The sequence below is a fragment of the Somniosus microcephalus genome, chromosome 7 (genome assembly GCF_052327205.1).
Source record: "Somniosus microcephalus isolate GS21.2 chromosome 7, FLI_Smic_1.0, whole genome shotgun sequence".
In the NCBI taxonomy this organism is placed as follows: domain Eukaryota; kingdom Metazoa; phylum Chordata; class Chondrichthyes; order Squaliformes; family Somniosidae; genus Somniosus; species Somniosus microcephalus.
The window spans coordinates 689,460-714,107 of record NC_140993.1 but is presented as its reverse complement, the minus strand read 5'-3'; the positions used below and the strand labels follow the sequence as shown (position 1 = coordinate 714,107).

General features: G+C 48.2%; 1 protein-coding gene across 1 annotated transcript in view; it reads left to right on the top strand.

Annotated features, from left to right (window-relative positions):
- The first annotated feature begins 8,244 nt into the window (after positions 1-8,244).
- The window catches only part of LOC147114437 (uncharacterized), a 57,135-nt gene continuing 40,731 nt past the window's right edge, over positions 8,245-24,648 (top strand). Inside the window, exons 1-2 of the mRNA XM_085993918.1 lie at positions 8,245-8,276; positions 16,634-17,011. Of these exons, the coding sequence (XP_085850044.1) occupies positions 8,245-8,276; positions 16,634-17,011 (410 nt within the window). The remainder of the gene's footprint in view (positions 8,277-16,633; positions 17,012-24,648) is intronic.

Genomic DNA, 24,648 nt, shown 5'->3' with positions numbered 1-24,648 from the left:
TGTCACTCCAGCTCGCATCCTTCAAACTGTCTCTCCAGCTCTCGCTTCTTCAAACTGTCTCTCCAGCTCTCGACCTTCAAACTGTCTCTCCAGCTCTCGACCTTCAAACTGTCACTCCAGCTCTCGACCTTCAAATTGTCTCTCCAGCTCTCGTCTTTCAAACTGTCACTCCAGCTCTTGCTCCTTCAAACTGTCTCTCAAGCTCTCGACCTTCAAACTGTCTCTCCAGCTCTCATCCTTCAAACTGTCTCTCCAGCTCTCGCTCCTTCCAACTGTCTCTCCAGCTCTCGACCTTCAAACTGTCTCTCCAGCTCTCATCCTTCAAACTGTCTCTCCAGCTCTCGCTCCTTCAAACTGTCTCTCCAGCTCTCGACCTTCAAACTGTCTCTCCAGCTCTCGACCTTCAAACTGTCTCTCCAGCTCTCAACATTCAAACTGTCTCTCGAGCTCTCAAACTTCAAACTGTCTCTCCAGCTCTCAACCTTCAAACTGTCTCTCCTGCTCGCGCTCCTTCAAACTGTCTCTCCAGCTCTCGCTCCTTCAAACTGTCTCTCCAGCTCTCGATCTTCAAAATGTCTCTCCAGGTCTTGCTCCTTCAAACTGTCGCTCCAGCTCTCGCTCCTTCAAACTGTCTCTCCAGCTCTCATCCTTCAAAGCGTCTCTCCAGCTCTCGACCTTCAAACTCGCCCTCCAGCACTGCTCCTTCAAACTGTCACTCCAGCTCACATCCTTCAATCTGTCTCTCCAGCTCTCGCTCCTTCAAACTGTCTCTCCAGCTCTCGCTCCTTCAAACTGTCTCTCCAGCTCTCGATCATCAAAATGTCTCTCCAGCTCTTGCTCCTTCAAACTGTCGCTCCTGCTCTCGCTCCTTCAAAATGTCTCTCCAGCTCTCATCCTTCAAAGTGTCTCTCCAGCTCTCGACCTTCAAACTCGCCCTCCAGCTCTGCTCCTTCAAACTGTCACTCCAGCTCGCATCCTTCAAACTGTCTCTCCAGCTCTCACTCCTTCAAACTGTCTCTCCAGCTCTCGAACTTCAAATTGTCTCTCCAGCTCTCGACCTTCAAACTGTCACTCCAGCTCTCGACCTTCAAATTGTCTCTCCAGCTCTCGTCTTTCAAACTGTCACTCCAGCTCTTGCTCCTTCAAACTGTCTCTCAAGCTCTCGACCTTCAAACTGTCACTCCAGCTCTCGACCTTCAAACTGTCTCTCCAGCTCTCGACCTTCAAACTGTCTCTCCAGCTGTGCTCCTTCAAACTGTCTCTCCAGCTCTCGACCTTCAAACTGTCACTCCAGCTCTCGACCTTCAAACTGTCTCTCCAGCTCTCGACCTTTAAACTGTCTCTCCAGCTCTCGACCTTCAAACTGTCTCTCCAGCTCTCGACCTTCAAACTGTCACCCCAGCTCCCGACCTTCAAACTGTCTCTCCAGCTCTCGACCTTCAAACTGTCACTCCAGCTCTCGACCTTCAAACTGTCTCTTCAGCTCTCGACCTTCAAACTGACCCTCCAGCTCTCCACCTTCAAACTGTCTCTCCAGCTCTCGACCTTATAACTGTCTCTCCAGCTCTCAACTTTCAAACTGTCTCTCCAGCTCTCGACCTTCAAACTGTTACTCCAGCTCTCGCCCTTCAAACTGTCTCTCCAGCTCTCGACCTTCAAACTGTCTCTCCAGCTCCCATCCTTCAAACTGTCTCTCCAGCTCTCGACCTTCAAACTGTCTCTCCAGCTCTCGACCTTCAAACTGTCACTCCAGCTCTCGACCTTCATGCCTGCATCCTGGCATTTCACCTTTGCTGACCTTGACAGGAGGCAAACCTCTGACCTTAAAAGGAAGCAAACATCTGACCTTAGCAGCAGCATGGCTACAGCACCGCCTGGTGGATAACCTTAATCATAACATCCCAGATTACTATAAGGCCAACTTCGACTGGGTATTATGCAATGGGAAAGGATTAATTAGCTATCTTTTTGTGCGAGGCCCGTTGGGTCAGAGCGATCATAATATGATAGAATTCTGCATTAAGATGGAGAGTGAAGTAGTTGACTCAGAGACTAAAGTCCTGAATTTAAATAAAGGGAACTATGATGGTATGAGACGTGAGTTGGGTAGGATTGATTGGGGAATGTCACTCAAAGGGTTGACGGTGGATAGGCAGTGGCAAACATTCAAAGATCGCATGGATGAACTACAGAATTTGTTTATCCCAGTTTGGCATAGAAATAAATCAAAAAAGTGACTGAACCGTGGCTAATAAGGGAAATTAGGGATAACATAAGATCCAAAGAGAGGACATATAAATTGGCCAAAAAAGCAGCAAACCTGAGGATTGGGAGCAGTTTACGATTCAGCAAATGAGGACAAAGGGATTAATTAAGGGGGGGAAATAGATTATGAAAGTAAGCTTGCTGGGAACATAAAAACTGACTGTAAAAGCTTTTATAGATATGTGAAGAGAAAATGATTGGTGAAGTCAAGTGTAGGTCCCTTACAGTCAGAATCAGGGGAATTTATAATGGGGAACAAAGAAATGGCAGATCAATTAAATACATACTTTGGTTCTGTCTTCACAAAGGAGGACACAAATAACCTCCCAGAGATGTCAGTGAACATAGGGACTAATGAGAGGGAGGAACTGAAAGAAATCAGTATTTGTAGGGAAATAGTGTTGGGGAAGTTGACGGGATTGAAGGCCGATAAATCCCCAGGGCCTGATAATCTATGTCCTAGGGTACTTAAGGAAGTGGCCCTGGAGATAGTAGATGCATTGCTGGTCATCTTCCAGAACTCGATCGACTCTGGAACAGTACCCATGGATTGGAGTGTAGCAAATGTTACCCCACTATTCAAAAAAGGTGGCAGAGAAAAAGCAGGGAATTATAGACCAGTCAGCCTGACATCAGTCGTGGGGAAAATGCTAGAGTCCATCATAAAAGATGTAATAGCAGAGCACTTGGAAAGCAGTGACAGGATCGGACAAAGTCAACATGGAGTTACAAAAGGAAAATCATGCTTGACTAATCTACTGGAATTTTTTGAGGATGTAACTGGTAAAATAGATAAGGGAGAACCAGTGGATGTGGTGTATTTGGACTTTCAGAAGGTTTTTGATAAGGTCCCGCATAAGAGATTAGCGTGCAAAATTAAGGCACATGGGATTGGGGGCAAGGTATTGACTTGGATAGAGAACTGGTTGGCAGATAGAAAGCAAAGAGTTGGAATAAACGGGTTGTTTTCCGAGTGGCAGGCAGTGACTAGTGGGGTACCGCAGGGATCAGTCCTACGACCCCAGCTGTTCACGATATATATTAATGATCTGGATGAGGGAATTGGATGTAATATCTCCAAATTTGCAGACGACACAAAGCTGGGTGGGAGGGTATGCTGTGAGGAGGATGTCGTGAAACTCCAGTACGATTTGGACAGGTTGGGTGATTGGGCAGAAACATGGCAGATGCACTATAATGTGGATAAATGTGAGGTTATCCACTTTGGTGGCAAAAACAGGAAGGCAGATTATTATTTGAATGGCAATAGATTGGGAGAAGGGGAAGTGCAAAGAGACCTGGGTTTTCTTGTGCACCAGTCGCTGAAGGTAAGCATGCAGGTGCAGCAGGCGGTTAAGAAGGCAAATGGTATGTTGGCCTTCGTAGCAAGAGGGTTCGAGTACAGGGACAAGGATGTCTTGCTGCAGTTGTACAGGGCCTTGGTGAGACCGCAGCTTGAGTATTGTGTGCAGTTTTGGTCGCCTTATCTGAGGAAGGATGATATTGCCATGGAAGGAGTGCAGCGAAGATTCACCAGGCTGATACCTGGGATGGCAGGAATAACGTATGAGGAGAGATTGTGTTGATTGGGCTTATACTCACTGGAGTTTAGAAGATTGAGAGGGGATCTCATCGAAACCTATAAAATTCTGTCAGGCCTGGACAGACTAGATGCAGGAAGGATGCTCCCAATGACGGGGGAGTCCAGAACCAGGTGTCACAGTCTAAGGATAAGGGGTAAGCCATTTAGGGCTGAGATGAGGAGGAATTTTTTCACCCAGAGAGTGGTGAACCTGTGGAATTGTCTGCCACAGAAGGCAGTAGAGGCCAGTTCATTAAATATATTCAAGAAGGAGTTGGATATATTTCTTAAGGCTAAAGGGATCAAGGGATATGGGGAGAAAGCAGGGACCGGGTACTGAATTTGGATGATCAGCCATGATCGCATTGAATGGCGGAGCAGGCTCGAGGGGCCGAATGGCCTACTCCTGCTCCTATCTTCTATGTTTCTAAGTAAGTACTGCCCCTCCGACAGTGCAGCGCTCCCTCAGAACTGCCCCTCCGACAATGCGGCGCTCCCTCAGTATTGCCCCTCTGACAGTGCAGTGCTCCCTCAGTACTGTCCCTCCGACAGTGCAGCGCTCCCTCAGTACTGCCCCTCCGGCAGTGCAGTGCTCCCTCAATACTACCCCTGCCATAGTGCAGCACTCGTCTGTAATGTCCCTCCGACAGTGCAGCGCTCCCTCAGTACTGCCCCTCCCACAGTGGAGCACTCCCTCAGTACCGCCCCTCTGACAGGGCACCGCCCCTCCGACAGTGCGGCGCTCCTTCAGCACTGCCCCGGAGCATCAACCTAGGTTTATGTGCTCGATCCCGGGAGTGGGGACTTTGAACCCACAACTTTCTGACTCACAGATGAGGGTGCTCCAAACTGCGCCACTAGTTGGCTCTCAAGGTCTTTCAAATCCTTGCTAAAGTGCGGTGGCCGGGGGAATTGTCACAGACCCTTTCATCAAAAGAACACGTGAGATGGGGGAGGGAGTCCCTTTAAATGTGATGGGGAGGGAGTCCCTTTAAATGTGGAGTGGTTGGGTGTCCCTTTAAATGTGGAGGGGAGGGTGTCCCTTTAAATGTGAAGGGGAGGGAGTCCCTTTAAATGTGGAGGGTGAGTGAGTCCCTTTAAATGTGGAGGGGGAGGGAGTCCCTTTAAATATGGAGGGGGTGGGTATCCCTTTAAATGTGGATGGGGTGGGTGTCCCTTTAAATGTGGAGGGGCTGGGTGTCCCTTTAAATGTGGAGGGGGTGGGTGTCCCTTTAAATGTGGAGGGGTGGGTGTCCCTTTAAATGTGGAGGGGGTGGGTGTCCCTTTAAATGTGGCCCCTCACCACAACACCAGGCTACCAGTGCGCCTGCGTGGGGCCGCCGGGTAGAAGACGGAAGTCCGGGCCCGGGGAAGAGGCGGACTCAGCGGCCCGAGTAAAGTCAAGTTGTGGTGTATGTGCCTTTAAGAGCCCCTGTGTACTGTAATGCTGGTAATGGCCACTTGGGCTATATAAGCCTGTATAGTGCCTTGTGTCTTTTAGTTCCCCTCCAGACTTTGCTCTGTAAACAGCTGTGAAACCAACTCCTGTCTTCAGTGTCTCTATTAACACACGGACACAACAGTGGCGACGAATTGGAAACGGACTTACCTGCAATTCGGCAGCACCTCAAGGACATCGATTCCTCTGGCGTCCAAAGTCGAAGAAAATCAAGAAAAAAAAAAAGCTGTGGTATCACCAGCTGGCTGAGCTGGTGGCAGGTACTGCAATAATCCTTCCTGGGCATCGGGCTGGGGCTCCAGCGGCTGGCTCTGCAGCGAGGCCAAGCAGCGAAGGTGGAGGCAAGCAGTAACAGATGGGAAGGGAACACTCGGGAGACGGCAGGCGCTGCAAGCAGGTCGGCGTTCAGACCTAGCAGAGAGAGTCCGGCGGGAACGAGTCGCCACCTGTAAATAAATAAATAAAAAGAAGGGAATCCCGCGGAAAACAGCGTTGTCATCGGCAGCAGCGGTGGGGAAGCACGGGAAGTGCCATATCTTTTCTGCAGAAAAGAAAGAAAAGCGCGGGAAGCGCCATTTTTTTTCCAGGATGCCTAAGGCTGGCAATATTGATGCTTTTGATAACGATATAGAGGATTGGACCACATATGTGGAAAGAGTGGAGGTATATTGCACCGCAAATGGAATAGAAAATGAAAAAAAAGCGTCAGTACTTCTAAATCTAATGGGCGCAAAGACATACGGGCTGTTACGAAACTTAATCACTCCAGCCAAACCAAAGGACAAGAATTTTAAAGAAATTGTTGATACCCTACAGGAGCACTTAAACCCAACACCACTGCTGATAGCGGATTGATTCAAATTATTCAAGAGGAATCAACACAAGAATGAAAGTAACGCTGATTACCTCACCGAATTAAGAAAGCTATCAAAGCACTGCCAATTCGGGGCAGGACTAGCAGATTATCTTCGAGACAAATTCGTCTGCGGTCTCCTAAGTGAAGGAACACAGAAAAGGCTGCTTTCTGAGAAAGATTTAACACTGGACAAGGCTTTCAGTATGGCTGTATCATACGAAGCAGCCGCAAGAGGAGCTGCAGAGATACAACAAAAGACACAGGACTTCGGCACCCATGAAATGACACAAGGTTTCCAAAGATGTTATCGCTGCGGCAGATCCACCCATGACCAGAGGGACTGCTGGTTCAAGGACAAAGCATGCAGGCAATGCGGAAAGATTGGACAAATTGCATGGGTATGCCGATCTGGACAAAAAAAATCCACGGACAGGAAAAAAAAATCAATATAGAAAAGTACAGAAAGGTACAAATGATGACGGACCGTAGCTCCGAAGACCAGAAGAGCGATAGCGACTCCGAAAACAAGAGACTAAGCTGTCTCAAATTACATAATGTAATTGCCAAAGAAGATTACCAGACCATTTGGGTTACCCTCACGATAGCAGGGTCCCCAGTTAAAATGGAGCTAGATACAGGATCAGCTCTGACCGTCATAAGTCGACGGGATTACGAGCGGCTATTTCCGCATATACCTTTAAAAGACACATCCATCATTTGAAAACATTTACGGGGCAGAAAGTATACCCCAAAGGAAAAATAAGGGTGCCTGTTGTATACAACGGCAAGGAAATACAAAAGTTGTATTTATACATTCTACAAGGTGGTGGTCCACCGCTGTTGCGACGTGAATGGATCAGGAAAATACGTTTAGACTGGCACTCCATTCAGGCACTGACGGTGACCAGTAAGGAAAAAAATGATGATGATGTCATACCTGAACGATTAAAAGGCATCTTGGCCAACGCCAAAGAAGTGTTTCAAGAGAAACTAGGAACCTTGAAAGGCATCACCGCCTCAATAAAAGTGGAAGATGCGGCAATTCCCAAGTTTTTTAAGGCAAGACCGGTGCCATACGCAATTCGTCCAGCAGTCGAGGCAGAGCTGGAGAATTTGGAAAAGGCAGGCGTATTATCCAAAATAGATTGGAGCGAGTGGGCAACACCCATCATCCCAGTCATGAAGAAAACGTTGAATAATTATAAATCTGAAGAACAGAGAAAAATTCGCATCTGTGGAGGCTTCAAGGTGACTGTAAACCCAATCCTTCACACAGTATAGTATCCTCTTCCGAGGATAGAAGATATTTTCGCCTCACTATCCGGAGGGAAACGTTTCACCAAAATTGACTTGGCACAGGCATATCTACAGATGGAGGTTGAAGAGGCCTCTAAAAAGTATCTCACGATAAATACACACAAAGGCCTGTACCAGTACAATCGACTGGTTTTCGGAGTAGCATCCGATCCAGCTATCTGGCAAAGAGCTATGGAGCAAGTCCTCCAAGGGATTCCGGGGACTCAATGCTACCTAGACGACATCCTTGTAACAGGAGAAAATGACAACGAGCACCTTGCCAATTTGGAGCAGGTGCTCACTAGGCTGAGAGAACGGGGCCTACGAGCAAATCGCTCCAAGTGCCAATTTTTCCAGAATCAAATATCATATTGTGCCAAATAATTAATAAGGAAGGGTTGCATAAGTCACCTGAAAAAATTGAAGCGGTCATAAAAGCCCCAGCGCCTGAAAATGTTTCACAATTAAGGTCGTGCCTGGGATTAATAAATTACTATCATATATTTTTATCGAACTTATCAACTCTTCTGCACCCTCTTAAGGAACTGCTACAAACAGGAGTAATTTGGAAATGGAGCGAAGACTGTAAACGTGCCTTCCATAAATGCAAAGACTTAATCACGTCCAAAGAAGTTTTGGCTCATTACAACCCATCACTGCCAATCAGACTGGCGTGCGATGCATCCCCTTATGGTCTAGGAGCGTTATTATCACATAAATTCCCTGATGGCTCGGAACGGCCGATAGCTTTTGCGTCACGATCATTGAACTCAGCTGAGCTTAACAATGCCCAAATCGCCAGGGAAGCACTCAGCCTGGTATGGGGAGTGAAGAAATACAACCATTACCTACACGGACAAAAATGTACCTTGTTGACTGACCATCAACCCCTCATCTCCATATTCAACCCTAAAAAGGGTGTTCCCATTATGACAGCGCAAAGGCTACAGAGGTGGTCCCTTTTTTTAGGGACACACCAATATATCATAGAATACAAAGGATCAAAACAGCATGGGAATGCTGACAGTTTATTGTGCCTACCATTGCCAATGGTAGAAGAGGCACCTACCGTAGACCAAGTGGAGATTTTCCAGTCTACCATAGGCGAATGTCTACCAGTAACAAATTCTGCCATTGAAGGGGAAACAAGAAATGACCCGACTCTCTCATGAGTCTACGATTTAACAGTGGAGGGACGGCCAGCACATGGCGAGCCACTGTTGCCAGCATTCTCGCAAAGAAGAGAACAGCTGTCAGTGTGCCGAGGAACCTTGATGTGTGGATCCAAAGTGGTGATTCCACCCAAACTCCAGGATAAAGTTCTAAAGGAGCTTCACGAGGGGCATCTGGGTGGAGTGAAAATGAAGAACCTAGCCAGGGCGTTTGTATGGTGGCCAGGTATCGATGGAGACATCGAAGAAATGACAAAGAGCTGCCTAGGATGCCAGAAGGTCCAAAACGCTCCACCAGAAGCCCCTCTACATCCATGGGAGTGGCCCTCATCTCCCTGGCAAAGGGTACACATCGACTTTGCTGGTCCATTTATGGACTCAATGTTCTTAATCGAGGTTGATGCACACTCCAAGTGGCCGGAGGTAATAAAGATGTCCTCCACCACCACGGAAAAAATCTTTACAGTATTAAGGACCATATTTGCCAGGACTGGGCTGCCTGAACAGATCTGTTCTGATAATGGACCGCAATTTGTGTCCGAAGAATTCAGGAAGTTCTTAAAAAATAATGGGGTAAAGCACTACACGTCCGCCCCATTCCATCCCGCCACCAATGGATTGGCTGAAAGGTTTGTCCAGACCTTCAAGAAGGCCATAAAGGCCATGGGTAATGAAGGCATAAAACTTCAGCATAAGGTGGATAACTTCTTGTTTGCATACAGGAATGCAACACATATGGTTACAAACCAAACTCCCGCCATGATGTTCTTCAATAGAAGACTAAGATGCCGGCTGGATTTGATCCAGCCAAACATCAGAAGGGACGTAGAGAACTGGCAATTTCAAGGCATGAATGAAAGGCCAACTAGAACCATCCAGATAGGTCAACAAGTTTTGGCCCGGGACTACCGTACCGAGAAATGGCAGCCTGGAACTATTTGCACACGACTAGGACTGCTGATGTATACCGTGGGCATTGGAGAAAGCATAATAAGGAGCCATGCTGACCAGATCATAGAGTCATCCGAAAAGGGACAACCTACACCACAACTGTATACGCCTAATGATGAAGCAGAGATACCCATAGTATCTACTTCCGATCCGGTGATACTGGAACCAGATGAACCCGACACTGGCATTCAAGCCGAAACGATCTTGCCAAAAGAAACTACTACACCACCGAAAACTACTACACCACCGAGGCGTTATCCGGACCGTGTCAGGAAGCCTCCAGAGAGACTGACTTATAATTGATTAACTGCAGCAAATGTGCAGATTATTGTTCTTGTAAACATGTTAATTAATGATTACTTAAAATGTTATGTACTGGTTGTCTAAAAGGGGAGGAATTGTGGTGTATGTGCCTTTAAGAGCCCCTGTGTACTGTAATGCCGGTAATGGCCACTTGGGTTATATAAGCCTGTATAGTGTCTTGTATCTTTTAGTTCCCCTCCAGACTTTGTTCAGTAAACACCTGTGAAACCAACTCCTGTCTTCAGTGTCTCTATTAACACACGGACACAACACAAGTGTTGGGGAATCGATTTAAATCGAGGTGAGGGGGGGGAGCGGAGAGCGAGATTATAAAATAAAATACGAGAAAACCAAACCTGAGAGTCGGGCGGGTGGGCGGGACCTCCACGGACGCCGAATGGAGTTGATTGAGCCGCGCGGTGGGGGCGGAGTGAGCCGGAGCAATGCGATTCTGACTGATGGGTGTGCTGACCAATAGGAAGAGGGCTGAGCTGGTAGGACTGAACTGGGCGGCCTGGTCCTCCAACCAATGGCGGTGCGGCAAGGGGGCGGGGCCTCCTCTCCAGCTCAGGTGCGCTGGGGCCGATTGTGACGCGCTGTCCCCAGGTGAGAGCAGCTCAGTCAGCACAGAGCTGGGGCTGGAACCTGGGAGAGGGACCGCAGGCAGCACACAGCTGGGGCTGGAATCTGGGAGAGGGGCCACAGTCAGCACAGAGCTGGGGCTGGAATCTGGGAGAGGGGCCGCAGGCAGCACAGAGTTAGGGCTGGAATCTGGGAGAGGGGCCACAGTCAGCACAGAGCTGGGGCTGGAATCTGGGAGAGGGGCCGCAGTCAGCGGGCCTGGCAAAGGGGCAGAAGCTTCACAATACAAGCTTCTTTCAAATGCAAAATTGTTTCCCACACACAGCCTTGGTCACTCTGCAAAAAAAACTGTTTAACAATTCATCATAACTCCCCTGCTTTAGGAGAGGGGTAGAGTGCAAAAAGCAAGGCTGTTATGATGAAACTGTGTAAAAGACTGGAGTCAGCTGTGGCTCAGTGGATAGCAGAGTCAGAAGGTTGTGGGTTCAAATCCCGCTCCAGGGACTTGAGCACATAAAGCGAGGCTGACACTCCAGTGCAGTGCTGAGGGAGTGTTGCACTGTCGGATGGCAGTACTGAGGGAGCGCCGCACTGTCAGAGGGGCAGTACTGAGGGAGCGCCGCACTGTCGGACGGGCAGTATTGAGGGAGTGCCGTGCTGTCAGAGCGGCAGTACTGAGGGAGCGCCGCGCTGTCGGAGGGTCAGCACTGAGGGAGTGCTGCACTGTCGGAGGGGCAGTACTGAGGGAGCGCTGCTCCATCGGAGGGGCTGTACTGTGGGAGCGCAGCACTGTCGGAGGGGCAGTACTGAGGGAGCATCACACTGTCGGAGGGGCAGTACTGAGGGAGCATCACACTGTCGGAGGGGCAGTACTGCGGGAGCGCCACACTGTCGGGGGAAGCAATGCTGTGGGAGAGCCGCATTATCGGAGGGGCAGTAATGAAGGAGCGCTGCAGTGTCGGATAAGCAGTCTTACAGATGAGATGTTAAACCGAGGCCCCCGTCTGCCCCCTCAGGTGGATGTAAAAGATCCTGTGGTGCTATTTGGAAGACGTTATCCCCGGTGTTTTGAGCCCAATATTTATCCCTCAATCAAAATGAGGAAAAAACAGATTATCTGGCCATTTTCACATTGCTGTTTGTGGGAGCTTGCTGTGCGCAAATTGGCTGCCGCGTTTCCCACATTACAACAGTGACTACACTTCAAAAGTACTTCATTGGCTGTAAAGCACTTCTGGATGTCCGGTGGTCACGAAAGGTGGTTAAGACGGCAAATGGTATGCTGGCCTTCATTACAAAATGATTTGATTACAAGAGTAAAGAAGTCTTACTCCAATTATATCTTCTTCTTAGGCAGTTCCTCGGAACCGAGGATAACTTGCTTACACATTAAAAATGATTTCTCAGGTGACTGATGAGTTCACATAGGTGGGGCAGATGGTAGTTGAAGGGGTGGGTGGGTGGGGTGCTTGGGTTGACGTGCGCTCCTTGCGCTTGGCTTCCGCTTGCTCCCGGCGAAGAGACTCGAGGTGTTCGTCGCCTTCCCGGATGCTTCTCCTCCACTTTGTGCGGTCTTGGGCCAGGGATTCCCAGGTATTGGTGGGGATGTTACACTTTTTCAAGGAGTCTTTGAGGGTGTCCTTGAAGCGTTTCCTCTGCCCACCTGGGGCTCTCTTGCCGTGCCGGAGCTCCGAGTAGAGCACTTGTTTTGGGAGCCTCGCATCGGGCATGCGGACAATGTGACCCGTCCATCGGAGCTGATCGAGCATGGTCAAAGCTTCGATGCTGGGGTTGTTGGCCTGAGCCAGAACACTGACGTTGGTGCATCTATCCTGCCAATGCATTTGCAGGATCTTGCGGAGGCAGCATTGGTGGTACCTCTCCAGTGCACCTGAAAGCACTGGAGAGGTAGCACCAACGCTGCCTCCAATTATATAGGGCCTTGGTGAGACCACACCTGGAGTACTGTGTACAATTTTGGTCTCCTTACCTAAGGAAGGCTATACTTGCCATAGAGGGAGTGCAACAAAGGTTCACGAGATTGATTCCTGGGATGGCGGGACTGTCGTATTAGAAGAGATTGAGTAAACTAGACCTGTATTCTCTTGAATTCAGAAGAATGAGAGGGGATCTCATTGAAGCATACAAAATTATACATTAATTTGGGCTAACCAAATTAGCAACAATATTGTGGAGGAGGAATTCCTGGAGTGTTTACGGGATGGTTTCCTGGACCAATCTGTCGAGGAACCAACTGGAGATCAGGCCATCTTAGACTGGGTATTATGTAACGAGAAAGGATTAATTAGCAATCTTGTTGTACGAGGCCCCTTGGGTCGGAGTGATCTTAATATGATCGAATTCTTCATTAAGATGGAGAATGAAGTTGTTGACTCAGAGACTAGGGTCCTAAATTTAAATAAAGGAAACTACGATGGTCTGAGGAGTGAGTTGGGTAGGATTGATTGGGGAATGTCACTCAAAGGGTTGACGGTGGATAGGCAATGGCAAACATTCAAAGACCGCATGGATGAACTACAAAATTTGTTCATCCCAGTTTGGCATAAAAATAAAACAAAAAAGGTGACTCAACCATGGCTAACAAGGCAAATTAGGGATAGCATAAGATCCAAGGAGAGGACATATAAATTGGCCAGAAAAAGCAGTAAACCTGAGGATTGGGAGCAGTTTAGGATTCAACAAAGGAGGACAAAGGGATTAATTAAGAAGGGGAAAATAGAATATGAGAGTAAGCTTTCAGGGAACATAAAAACTGACTGTAAAAGCTTTTATAGATATGTGTGAAGAGAAAAAGAACATAAGAAGTAGGAGCAGAAGTAGGCCATACGGCCCCTTGGGCCTGCTCCGTCATTCAATAGGAAGGTTTGGATGAGGGTTTCAGGCAGGAAACGTGGCAATGAATTCACTCACACCAAGCTCGCACAGATAGCAGTGTGATAATGACCAGATAAGCTGTATTGGTGATGTTGGGTGAGCGATAAACATTGGCCCCAGGACACAGGGAGAACTCCCCCTGCCCTTTTTAGTTTTTTAAACTGTCATTCAAGTTTCCCTCCCTCTATTGTGAAGGGCGGGTATCCGCTGGGATACAGTCCCACAGTCACTGGTTGCCTTCCAATGCCCCTCCGAGTGACCAATGTGTGAGGGTGTGCAGGGATTGTTGGCAGCCTATTCAACCTTGGGGGCATCACAGACAAAATAAAGCTCCCTTTGCAGACTCGGCCTTTACTGCCGGGGTGACTGGACAGTGATCAGTAGCAGGAGCCCAGGGCACTGAGGCTAACTGCAGTCTCCCCAACTGCATCCCAGGCTGGGATCAGCTGAGCACCCCCACAGTGGGCAGCTGGAATGTGCAACCTATCCTGGGGAGTGGGGGAAAGGGAGGTCAAGGGTCAGCACAGAATGTCAGTCAACATTGACCCCCAGACTCCCTCACTGATAGAATCATAGAAATTAGCAGCACAGAAGGAGGCCATTTGGCCCATCTTGTCCGTGCCGACCGACAAAGAGCTATCCACCCTAATCCCACTGTCCAGCACTTGATCCGTAGCCTTGTAGGTTATGGCACTTCAAGTGTATATCCAAGTAGTTTTTAAATGTGATGATGGTCTCTGCCTCTGCCACCATTTCAGGCAGTGAGTTCCAGACCCCCACCACCCTCTGGGTGAAAAACATTTCTCCTCAAATCCCCTCTAAACTTCTGACCAATTACATTAAGTCTATGCCCCCTGGTTATTGACCCTTCTGCTAAGGGAAATAGGTCCTTCCTACCACTCTATCTAGGTCCCTCATAATTTTATACACCTCAATTAGGTCTCCCCTCAGCCTCCTCTGTACCAAAGAAAACAACCCCAGCCTATCCAATCTTTGCTCATAGCTAAAATTCCCCAGACCAGGCAATATACTCATAAATCTCCTCTGCACCCCCTCTAGAGCAATCACATCCTTCCTGTAATGTGGTGACCAGAACTGCACGCAATATTCTAGCTGTGGCCTAACTAGTGTTTTATACAGTTCAAGCATAACCTCCCTGCTCTTATATTCTATGCCTCAGCTAATAAAGGCAAGTACCCCGTGTGCCTTCTTAACCACCTTATCTACCTGTCCTGCTACCTTCAGGGATCTGTGGACATGCGCTCCAAGGTCCCTCTGATCCACTGCACTTCTCAGTGTCCGACCATTTATTGTGTATTCCTTGTCTTGTTAGCCCTCCCCAAATGCATTACCTCACACTTCTCCAGGTGGAATTCCATTTGCCACTGTTCTGCCCACCTGACCAGTCCATTGATATCTTCCTGCAGTCTGCAACTTTCTTCTTCATTATCAACCACACGGACAACTTTTGCATCATCTGCAAACTTCTTAATCATACCCCCTACATTCAAGCCCAAATCATTGCTCTCGACCACACAGAAAACCAAGTTGTGCATGACGTCATGACGTCTGCACCTTTTATGGCATCAAGACATCCCAGTGCGCGTCACCTGCCGCCCACCCACTGTTCCCGCGATCTCTCTCCCTATTGGTCGGCAGACACGTCAATCACGGCTACCCATGGTCACGTGCCCCTGAGGCGCTCTCCGGCTCCGCCCAAGTGAAGTCGCTCCATTCGGTGCCTGCAGAGCCCTCGGACTCTCAGTTTTGGATTCCCCTTTATTCTCTCCCCTCCTCTGATCTCAATCGGATCTGGGGGAAAACTTACTTTCCCTCACTGATTGCGGCTCTTCACCAACACCGACTTTACAAAGAAAGTCCCGCGCGGCAGCCTGGAGCTCAGGGGCCCAGCGCACAGGCACGGGGGAGGATGATTGACAGAGGCCCAGGGTGTGTGCTGAGCATGCGCGGTGTGGGCCGGGCGCCTGTGGAGCAGGAGAGGGCGGGGCCATGGGGCGCATGCGCGGTGTCAGCCACAACTCAGCGCGGCGGCCGGAGCGCTTTCTGGAGTGCGGAGTCTTGTGGGGATTGCAGCCGCCATTACTGTTGATTCTTTCAACCAACCTGTGCAGCAGCTGGGGCCTGAAAATCAGCTTCACTGCCCCTGGGCTGGGAAAGGGGGACATGAGGCAACATTCTCCCTCTTACTCCTTTCTAAACTCCTTTTACACGGTTTTAGAAGTGGAGCATTTATAGACAGGAAGCTCAAACCAAACATCATGTCAGGATCAGACAGAGTCACTCGATTGATCAGGACCTGAATATCATCGGCCTTTGCACATGGAAACAGTAACATTCGCACCACGCAAGTGCCAGGCAATGACCATCTCCAACAAGCGAGACTCTAACCATCTCCCCTTGACATTCAATGGCATTGCCATCGCTGAATCTCCCACTATCAACATCCTGGGGGTTACCATTGATCAGAAACTGAACTGGACCAGCCATATAAATACTATGGCTACAAGAGCGGGCCAGAGGCTGGGAATTCTGTGGCGAGTGTCTCACCTCTTGACTCCCCAAAGCCTTTCCACCATCTACAAGGCACAAGTCAGGAGTGTGATGGAATACTCTCCACTTTCCTGGATGAGTGCAGCTCCAACAACACTCAAGAAGCTTGACACCATTCAGGATAAACCAGCCCGCTTGATTGGCACTCCATCCACCACCTTCAACATTCACTCCCTCCACCACCGGCGCACTGTGGCTGCAGAGTGTACCATCTACAAGATGCACTGCAGCAACTCGCCAAAGCTCCTTCAACAGCACCTTCCAAACCCGCGACCTCTACCACTTAGAAGGACAAGGGCAGCAGACGCATGGGAACATCGCCACCTACAAGTTCCCCTCCAAGCCACACAACATCCTGACTTGGACCTGTATCGCCGTTCCTTCACTGTCGCTGGGCAAAAATCCTGGAACTCCCTTCCTAACAGCATTGTGGGTGTACCTACACCGTATGGGCTGCAGCGGTTCAAGAAGGCGGCTCACCACCATCTTCTCAAGGGCAATTAGGGATGGACACTAAATGCAGGCCTAGCCAGCCAGCAACGCTCACATCCCATCAATGAATTTTTTAAAAATGGAAGGAATGAGCAGCGATCGTAGCGCTGACAAACCGCACACGTGTTCCGTGTGTGGACTCACCTTCAGCCGATCGCCTGACCTGGCAAGACACGTGCACCGTCACACCGGGGAGAAACCGAGTAAAGGTGGGGACGGCGGAAAGGGATTCAGTTCCCCATCTGCGTTGGAAGTTCATCGGCACAGTCACACTGGGGACAGTGCGTTCAGCTGCTCCGTGTGTGGAAAGAGATTTGTTTATCCATCCCACCTGCTGAGACACCAGCTTGTTCACACCGGAAGAGCTTTAAACGCTCTGGTACTCTGAAGGAACACCAGCTAATTTACACCGACGAGAGGCCGTTTACGTGTTCTGACTGTGGGAAGAGCTTTAAAAGCTCTCAGAATCAGATGACACACCAACGAGTTCACACTGGGGAGAGGGCATTCACCTGCTCCGTGTGTGGGAAGGGATTCACCAAGACATCCATCCTGCGAACACACCAGCGAGTTCACACTGGAGAGAGGCCGTTCACCTGGTCCGTGTATGGTAAGGGATTCACTCAGTCCTCAACTCTGCTCGAACACTAGCGAGTTCACACTGGGGAGAGGCCGTTCACCTGCTCTGTGTGTGGGAAGGGATTCGCTCATTCCTCAACTCTGCTTGAACACCAGCGAGTTCACACTGGGGAGAGGCCATTCACCTGCTCCGTGTGTGGGATGCGATTCACCTGCTCATCCAACCTGCTGAGACACCAACGAGTTCACGCCAATGAAAGGCCTTTCACCTGCTCCGAGTGTGGGAAGGGATTCACTCAGTCATCCAACCTGTTGGCACACCGGCAAGTTTACACTGGGGAGATGCCGTTTAAATGTTCTGACTGTGGGAAGAGGTTTAAAAGGTCCGGAGATCTGAAGGGACACCAGCGTACGCACAATGGGGAGAAGCTGTTCACCTGCTCAGTGTGTGGAAAGGGATTCCTGGTGTATCCCACCCGCTGACACACCAGAGTGTCCACAGTGTGACTGCGGTGGGTCGATTCTGTAGTGTATGTACCTTTAAGAGCCCCTGTGTACTGTAATACCGGTAGTGACCACTCAGGTATATAAGCCTGTATAGCGTCTTGTATCTTTTAGTTCACCTCCAGACTTTGTTCAGTAAACACCTGTTAAACCAACTCCTGCATTCCGTATCTCCATTTACACACGGATACAACAGTGGCAATGAATTGGAAATGGACTTACCTGCAATTCGGCAGCACCTCAAGGAGATCGATTCCTCAGACGAAGGTCGAAGAAAAAAAAAACGAAAAAAAAAAACTGTGGTTTCACCAGCTAGCCGGGCTGGTGGCAGGTACTTCACTAATCCTTCCTGGGCAGCGGGCTGGGGCTCGATCGGGTGGCTCTGCAGCGGGGCCGAGCAGTGAGTCGGAAGGCGGAGGCAAACAGAGAGGAGGGTGGAGCACTCGGGAGACGGCTGGTGCTGCAAAGCAGGTCAGCGTTCGGACCAAGCAGAGGGAGGGAAAAGCCCCAGAGAGTCCGGCGGGAATGAGTCTCCAACTATTAAAAATATCTATTTAAATAAAAACCACGGAGAACAGCATTGTCAGCAGCGGCAGCGGCGGGAAAGCACGGGAGGCGCCATTTTTTCTCAGCAGGGAAGAAAGGAAAGTGCGGGATGCGCCATTTTTGATTTTCAGGATGCCTAAGACTGGCAATATTATTGCTTTCGATAGTGATATAGAGGATTGGACCACATATGTGGAAAGAGTGGAGGTATATTGCACAGCGAATGAAGTAGAGGATGATAAAAAGGCACCGGTACTTCTAAATCTGATGGGCGCAAGGACATACGGGCTGTTATGAAACTTAATCATTCCAGCCAAACCGATGGACAAGAATTTTAAGGAGATTGTTGACACCCTACAGGAGCGCTTAAACCCAACACCACTGCTGATAGCGGAACGATTCAAATTCTTCAGGAGGAATCAGCACAAGAATGAAAGTAACGCTGATTACCGCACCGAATTAAGAAAGCTGTCAAAGCGCTGCCAATTCGGGGCAGGACTGGCAGATTTTCGACAAGACAAATTCGTCTGCGGTCTCCTAAGTGAAGGAACACAGAAAAGGCTACTTTCTGGGAAAGATTTGACACTGGACAAGGCTTTCAGTGCGGCTGTATCATACGAAGCAGCAGCAAGAGGAGCTGCAGAGATACAAGACTTCGGCACCTATGAAATGACATGGGGTTTTGAGAGATGTTATCGCTGCGGCAGATCCACCCATGACCAGAGGGACTGCTGGTTCAAGGACAAAGCATGCAGGCAATGCGGAAAGATGGGACACATTGCACGTGTATGCCGATCTGGAAACAAAAAATCCACTGACTGAAAAAACATCAATAAGGAAAAGTACAGAAAGGTACAAATGATGACGGACAGTAGCTCCGAAGACCAGAAGAGCGATAGCGACTCCGGAAACAAGAGACTAAGCTGTCTCAAATTACATAATGTAATTGCCAAAGAAGATTACCAGACCATTTGGGTTACCCTCACGATAGCGGGGTCCCCAGTTAAAATGGAGCTAGATACAGGATCAGCTCTGACCATCATAAGTCGACGGGATTACGAGGGCTATTTCCGCATATACCTTTGAAAGACACATCCAGTATCTTGAAGACATATACGGGGCAGAAAGTATACCCCAGAGGGAAAATATGAGTGCCTGTTGTATACAACAGCAAGGAAATACAGAAGTTGTATTTATACATTCTGCAAGATGGTGGTCCACCGTTGTTGGGACGTGAATGGATCAGGAAGAAACGTTTCGACTGGCACTCCATTCAGGCACTGACGGTGACCAGTAAGAAAATAAATGATGATGACGTCATACCTGAATGATTAAAAGACATCTTGGCTAATGCCAAAGAAGTGTTTCAACAGGAACTAGGAACCTTGAAAGGCGTCACCGCCTCAATAAAAGTGGAAGATGCGGCAATTCCAAAGTTTTTTAAGGCAAGGCCGGTGCCATACGCAATTCATCCAGCAGTCGAGGCAGAGCTGGAGAGTTTGGAAAAAGCAGGCGTGTTATCCAAGGTAGATTGGAGCGAGTGGGCAACACCCATCGTCCCGGTCATGAAGAAAACATTGAATAATGATAAATCTGAAGAACAGAGAAAAATTCGCATCTGTGGGGACTTCAAGGTGACTGTAAACCCGGTCCTTCACACGATACAGTATCCTCTTCCAAGGATAGAAGATATTTTCGCCTCACTATCCAGAGGGGAACGTTTCACCAAAATTGACTTGGCACAGGCATATCTACAGATGGACGTTGAGGAGGCCTCTAAAAAGTATCTCACGATAAACACACACAAAGGCCTGTACCAGAACAATCGACTGGTTTTCGGAGTAGCATCAGCTCCAGCTATCTGGCAAAGAGCTATGGAGCAAGTCCTGCAAGTGATTCCGGGGACTCAATGCTACCTAGACGACATCCTTGTAACAGGAGAAAACGACAATGAGCACCTTGCCAATTTGGAGCAGGTGCTCACTAGACTGAGAGAACGGGGCCTACGAGCAAATCGGCCCAAGTGCCAATTTTTCCAGGAACAAATATCATATTGTGGCCATATAATTAACGAAGAAGGGTTGCATAAGTCACCTGAAAAATTTGAAGCGGTCATAAAAGCCCCAGCACCTGAAAATGTCTCACAATTAAGGTCGTTCCTGGGATTGATAAATCAGTATCATAAATTTTTACTGAACTTATCAACTGTTCTGCACCCTCTTAATGCACTGATACAAACGGGAGTAATTTGGAAATGGAGTGAAGACTGTAAACGTGCCTTCCATAAATGCAAAGGCTTGATCACGTCCAAGGAAGTGTTGGCTCATTACAACCCATCACTGCCAATCAGACTGGCGTGCGATGCATCCCCTTATGGCATAGGAACGGTATTATCACATAGATTCCCTGATGGCTCGGAGCGGCTGATAGCTTTTGCACCACGCTCATTGAACTCAGCTGAGCGTAACTATGCCCAGATCGACAGGGAAGCACTCAGCCTGGTGTGGGGAGTGAAGAAATTCAACCATTACCTACATGGACAAAAATTTACCTTGTTGACTGACCATCAACCCCTCATCTCCATATTCAACCCTAAAAAGGGCGTTCCCATTATGACAGCGCAAAGGTTACAGAGGTGGTCCCTTTTCCTAGGGGCTCACCAATATGACATCGAATACAAAGGATCAAAACAGCATGGGAATGCTGACGGTTTATCGCACCTACCGTTGCCAACGGTAGGAGAGGCACCTACAGTGGAACCAGTGGAGATGTTCCACTCAACCATAGTAGAATGTCTACCAGTAACAAATTCTACCATTGAAAAGGAAATGAGAAATGACCCGACTCTCTCACGAGTCTACGATTTAACGGTGAAGGGATGGCCAGCACATGGCGAACCACTGTTGCCAACATTCTCGCAAAGAAGAGAGCAGCTGTCAGTGTGCTGAGGAACCGTGATGTGTGGATCCAGAGTGGTGATTCCACCCAAACTCCAGGATAAAGTGCTAAAGGAGCTTCACGAGGGGCATCTGGGTGGAGTGAAAATGAAGAACTTAGCCAGAGCGTTTGTGTGGTGGCCAGGTATCGATGGAGACATCGAATAAATGACCAAGAGCTGTCTAGGATGCCAGAAGGTCCAAAACACCCCACCACAAGCCCCTCTACATCCATGGGAGTGGCCCTCATCTGCATGGCAAAGGGTACATATCGACTTTGCTGGTCCTTTTATGGACACAATGTTCTTAATCGCGGTTGATGCACACTCCAAGTGGCCGGAGGTAATAAAGATGTCCTCCACCACCACGGAAAAATCCATCACAGTATTAAGGACCATATTTGCCAGGAATGGGCTGCCTGAGCAGATCTGTTCTGATAATGGACCGCAATTTGTGTCCGAAGAATTCAGGAAGTTCTTAAAAAACAATGGGGTTAAGCACTACACGTCCGCCCCATACCATCCCACCACCAATGGATTAGTTGAAAGGTTTGTCCAGACCTTCAAGAAGGCCATAAAGGCCATGGGTAATGAAGACATAAATCTACAACATAAGGTAGATAACTTCTTGTTTGCGTACAGGAATGCAACACATGTGGTTACAAACCAAACTCCCGCCATGATGTTTTTCAATAGAAGACTAAGATGCCGGCTGGATTTGATCAAGCCAAACATCAGAAGGGACGTAGAGAACTGGCAATTTCAAGGCATGAATGAAAGGCCAACTAGAACCTTCCAGATCGGTCCACAAGTTTTGGCCCGGGACTACCGTACTGAGAAATGGCAGCCTGGAACTATTTGCACACGACTACGACCACTGATGTATACCGTGGACATTGGAGAAAGCATAATAAGGTGCCATGCTGACCAGATCATAGAGTCATCGGATAAGGGACAACTTACACCACAACTCTATACGCCTAATGATGAAGCAGACATACCCATAGTATCTACCTCCGATCCGGTGATACTGGAACCAGATGAACCCGACACCGGCATTCAAGCCAAATCGACCTTGCCAAAAGAACCTACTACACCACCGAAAACTATTACACCACCGAGGCATTATCCGGACCGAGTCAGGAAGCCTCCAGAGAGACTGACTTATAATTGATTAACTGCAGCAAATGTGTAATTATTGTTCTTGTAAACATGTTAATTAATGATTACTTAAATGATATGTACTAATTATCTAAAAGGGGAGGAATTGTAGTGTATGTACCTTTAAGAGCCCCTGTGTACTGTAATACTGGTAGTGGCCACTCGGGTATATAAGCCTGTATAGCATCTTGTATCTTTTAGTACACCTCCAGACTTTGTTCAGTAAACACCTGTTAAACCAACTCCTGCATTCTGTGTCTCCATTAACACACGGATACAACAGATTCCACTGTTTCCGATGCCTTTAATCACATCCAGGACTGGACCATGTTAATTCAGGCAACTGGCGCTTGTTAATGTTAAGAGCCCCCAATAACTGGGCTGGATTTAAAGGTTATTCCCTGTTCTCTCAGTACTCGTGAGCAGAGAGAAGCTGATGGTATAGAATCATAGAGCACAGTAGGATGTCTTTCAGCCCATCGTGCTGGTGCTGGCTCTCTGAAAGAGCGATGCAATTAGTCCCACTGCCCTGCTCTTTCCCCACAGCACTGCAAATTTCTGCTTTTAGTAGATATCCAATTCCCTTTTGAAAGTTACTACTGAATCTGCTTCCACCTCCCATTCAGGCAGCACATTCCAGATCATCACAATTCGCTGTGTAAAACAAAGTCTCCTCACTTCCTCTCTAGATTCTTTTGCCAATGATCTGAAATCTGTGTCCTCTTGTTACCGACCCTCCTGCCAGTGACAACAGCTTCTCCTTGTTTGCTCGATCAAAACCCCTCCTAATTTAGAGCACCTCGATCACAGCTCCACTTAACCGTCTCTGCTCCAAGTTATATTGCCATTGTTTTGTGAATTGTTGCTCTGATCGAGGTGCTGGATGACCATGCCTGGGGAATGGGACATTCTATCCTCATGAGCACCGAGTGTCAGCATCCAGCAATCTCTGGTCATGGACTGTCTTTTTAAACTGCCTCACCTGAGCTTTTTGACTCCCTGATTTCATTATTAAACATTTCAGAGTTTTTGCAGACTGACCAAAGCTGAACAGATAAATGTGAGGTATTACATTTTGGTAGGAAGAATCACGCCTATACTGTCCATGAGGTTATTATCAGATTCACACCCAGACGTTGTGTCTTTACTTGTCTGGCACTTCATCCCATAACACGGGTACAGGGGCTCAGTAATGTTTCATTCATCAGAAAAAGACAAAGTACATAGAAACATAGAAGATAAGAGCAGGAGTAGGCCATTCGGCCCTTCGAGCCTGCTCCACCATTCAATGAGATCATGGCTGATCATCCAAATTCAGTACCCGGTCCCTGCCTTCTCCCCATATCCCTTGATCCCTTTAGCCTTAAGAAATATATCAAACTCTTTCTTGAATATATTTAATGAACTGGCCTCCACCGCCCTCTGTGGCAGAGAAGTCCACAGGTTCACCACTCTCTGGGTGAAGAAATTCCTCCTCATTTTAGTCCTAAATGGCTTACCCCTTATCCTTAGACTATGACCCCTGGTTCTGGACTCCCCGGCCATAAGGAACATCCTTCCTGCATCTAGTCCGTCCAGGCCTGACAGAATTTTATAGGTTTCAATGAGATCACCTCTCAATCTTCTAAACTCCAGTGAGTATAAGCCCAATCGACACAATCTCTCCTCATACATCATTCCTGCTGTCCCAGGTATCAGCCTGGTGAATATTCGCTGCACTCCCTCCATGGCAGGAACGTCCTTCCTCAGGTAAGGTGACTAAAACTGCACACAATATTCAAGGTGTGGTCTCACCAAGGCCCTGTACAACTGTAGCAAGACATCTTTGTTCCTGTACTCGAACCGTCTTGCTACGAAGGCCAAAATACCATTTGCCTTCTTAACCGCCTGCTGCACCTGCATGCTTACCTTCAGCGACTGGTGCACAAGAACACCCAGGTCTCTTTGCACTTCCCCTTCTCCCAATCTATTGCCATTCAAAAATAATCTGCCTTCCTGTTTTGGCCACCAAAGTGGATAACCTCACATTTATCCACATTATAGTGCATTTGCCATGTTTCTGCTCAATCACCCAACCTGTCCAAATCGTACTGGAGTTTCACGATATCCGCCTCACAGCTGGTCATCTTAACCGAATCTCATCATATTTATGTGGCTATAAATATTAAAGTCACTAACAAATCCAGGAGGTAATTCAGGAGAAACTTCTTTACCCAGAGAATGGTGAGAATGGGGAACTTGCTACCACAAGGAGTGGTTGAGGTGAACAGCACAGATGGATTTATGGGGAAGCCACACAAGGGAGAAAGGAATGGGAGGATGTGTTGATCGGGTTAATTGAAGTAGGGTGGGTGTGGAGCATAAACACTGGCATCGACCAGTTGGGCCGAATGGCCTGTTTCTGTGCTGTACATTCTATGTAACACCATGAACTGTCAAAAGAAGGGAATCATCAGCACAACAGTCTTAAAGATTAAACAGCAGTACAATAATTTATAA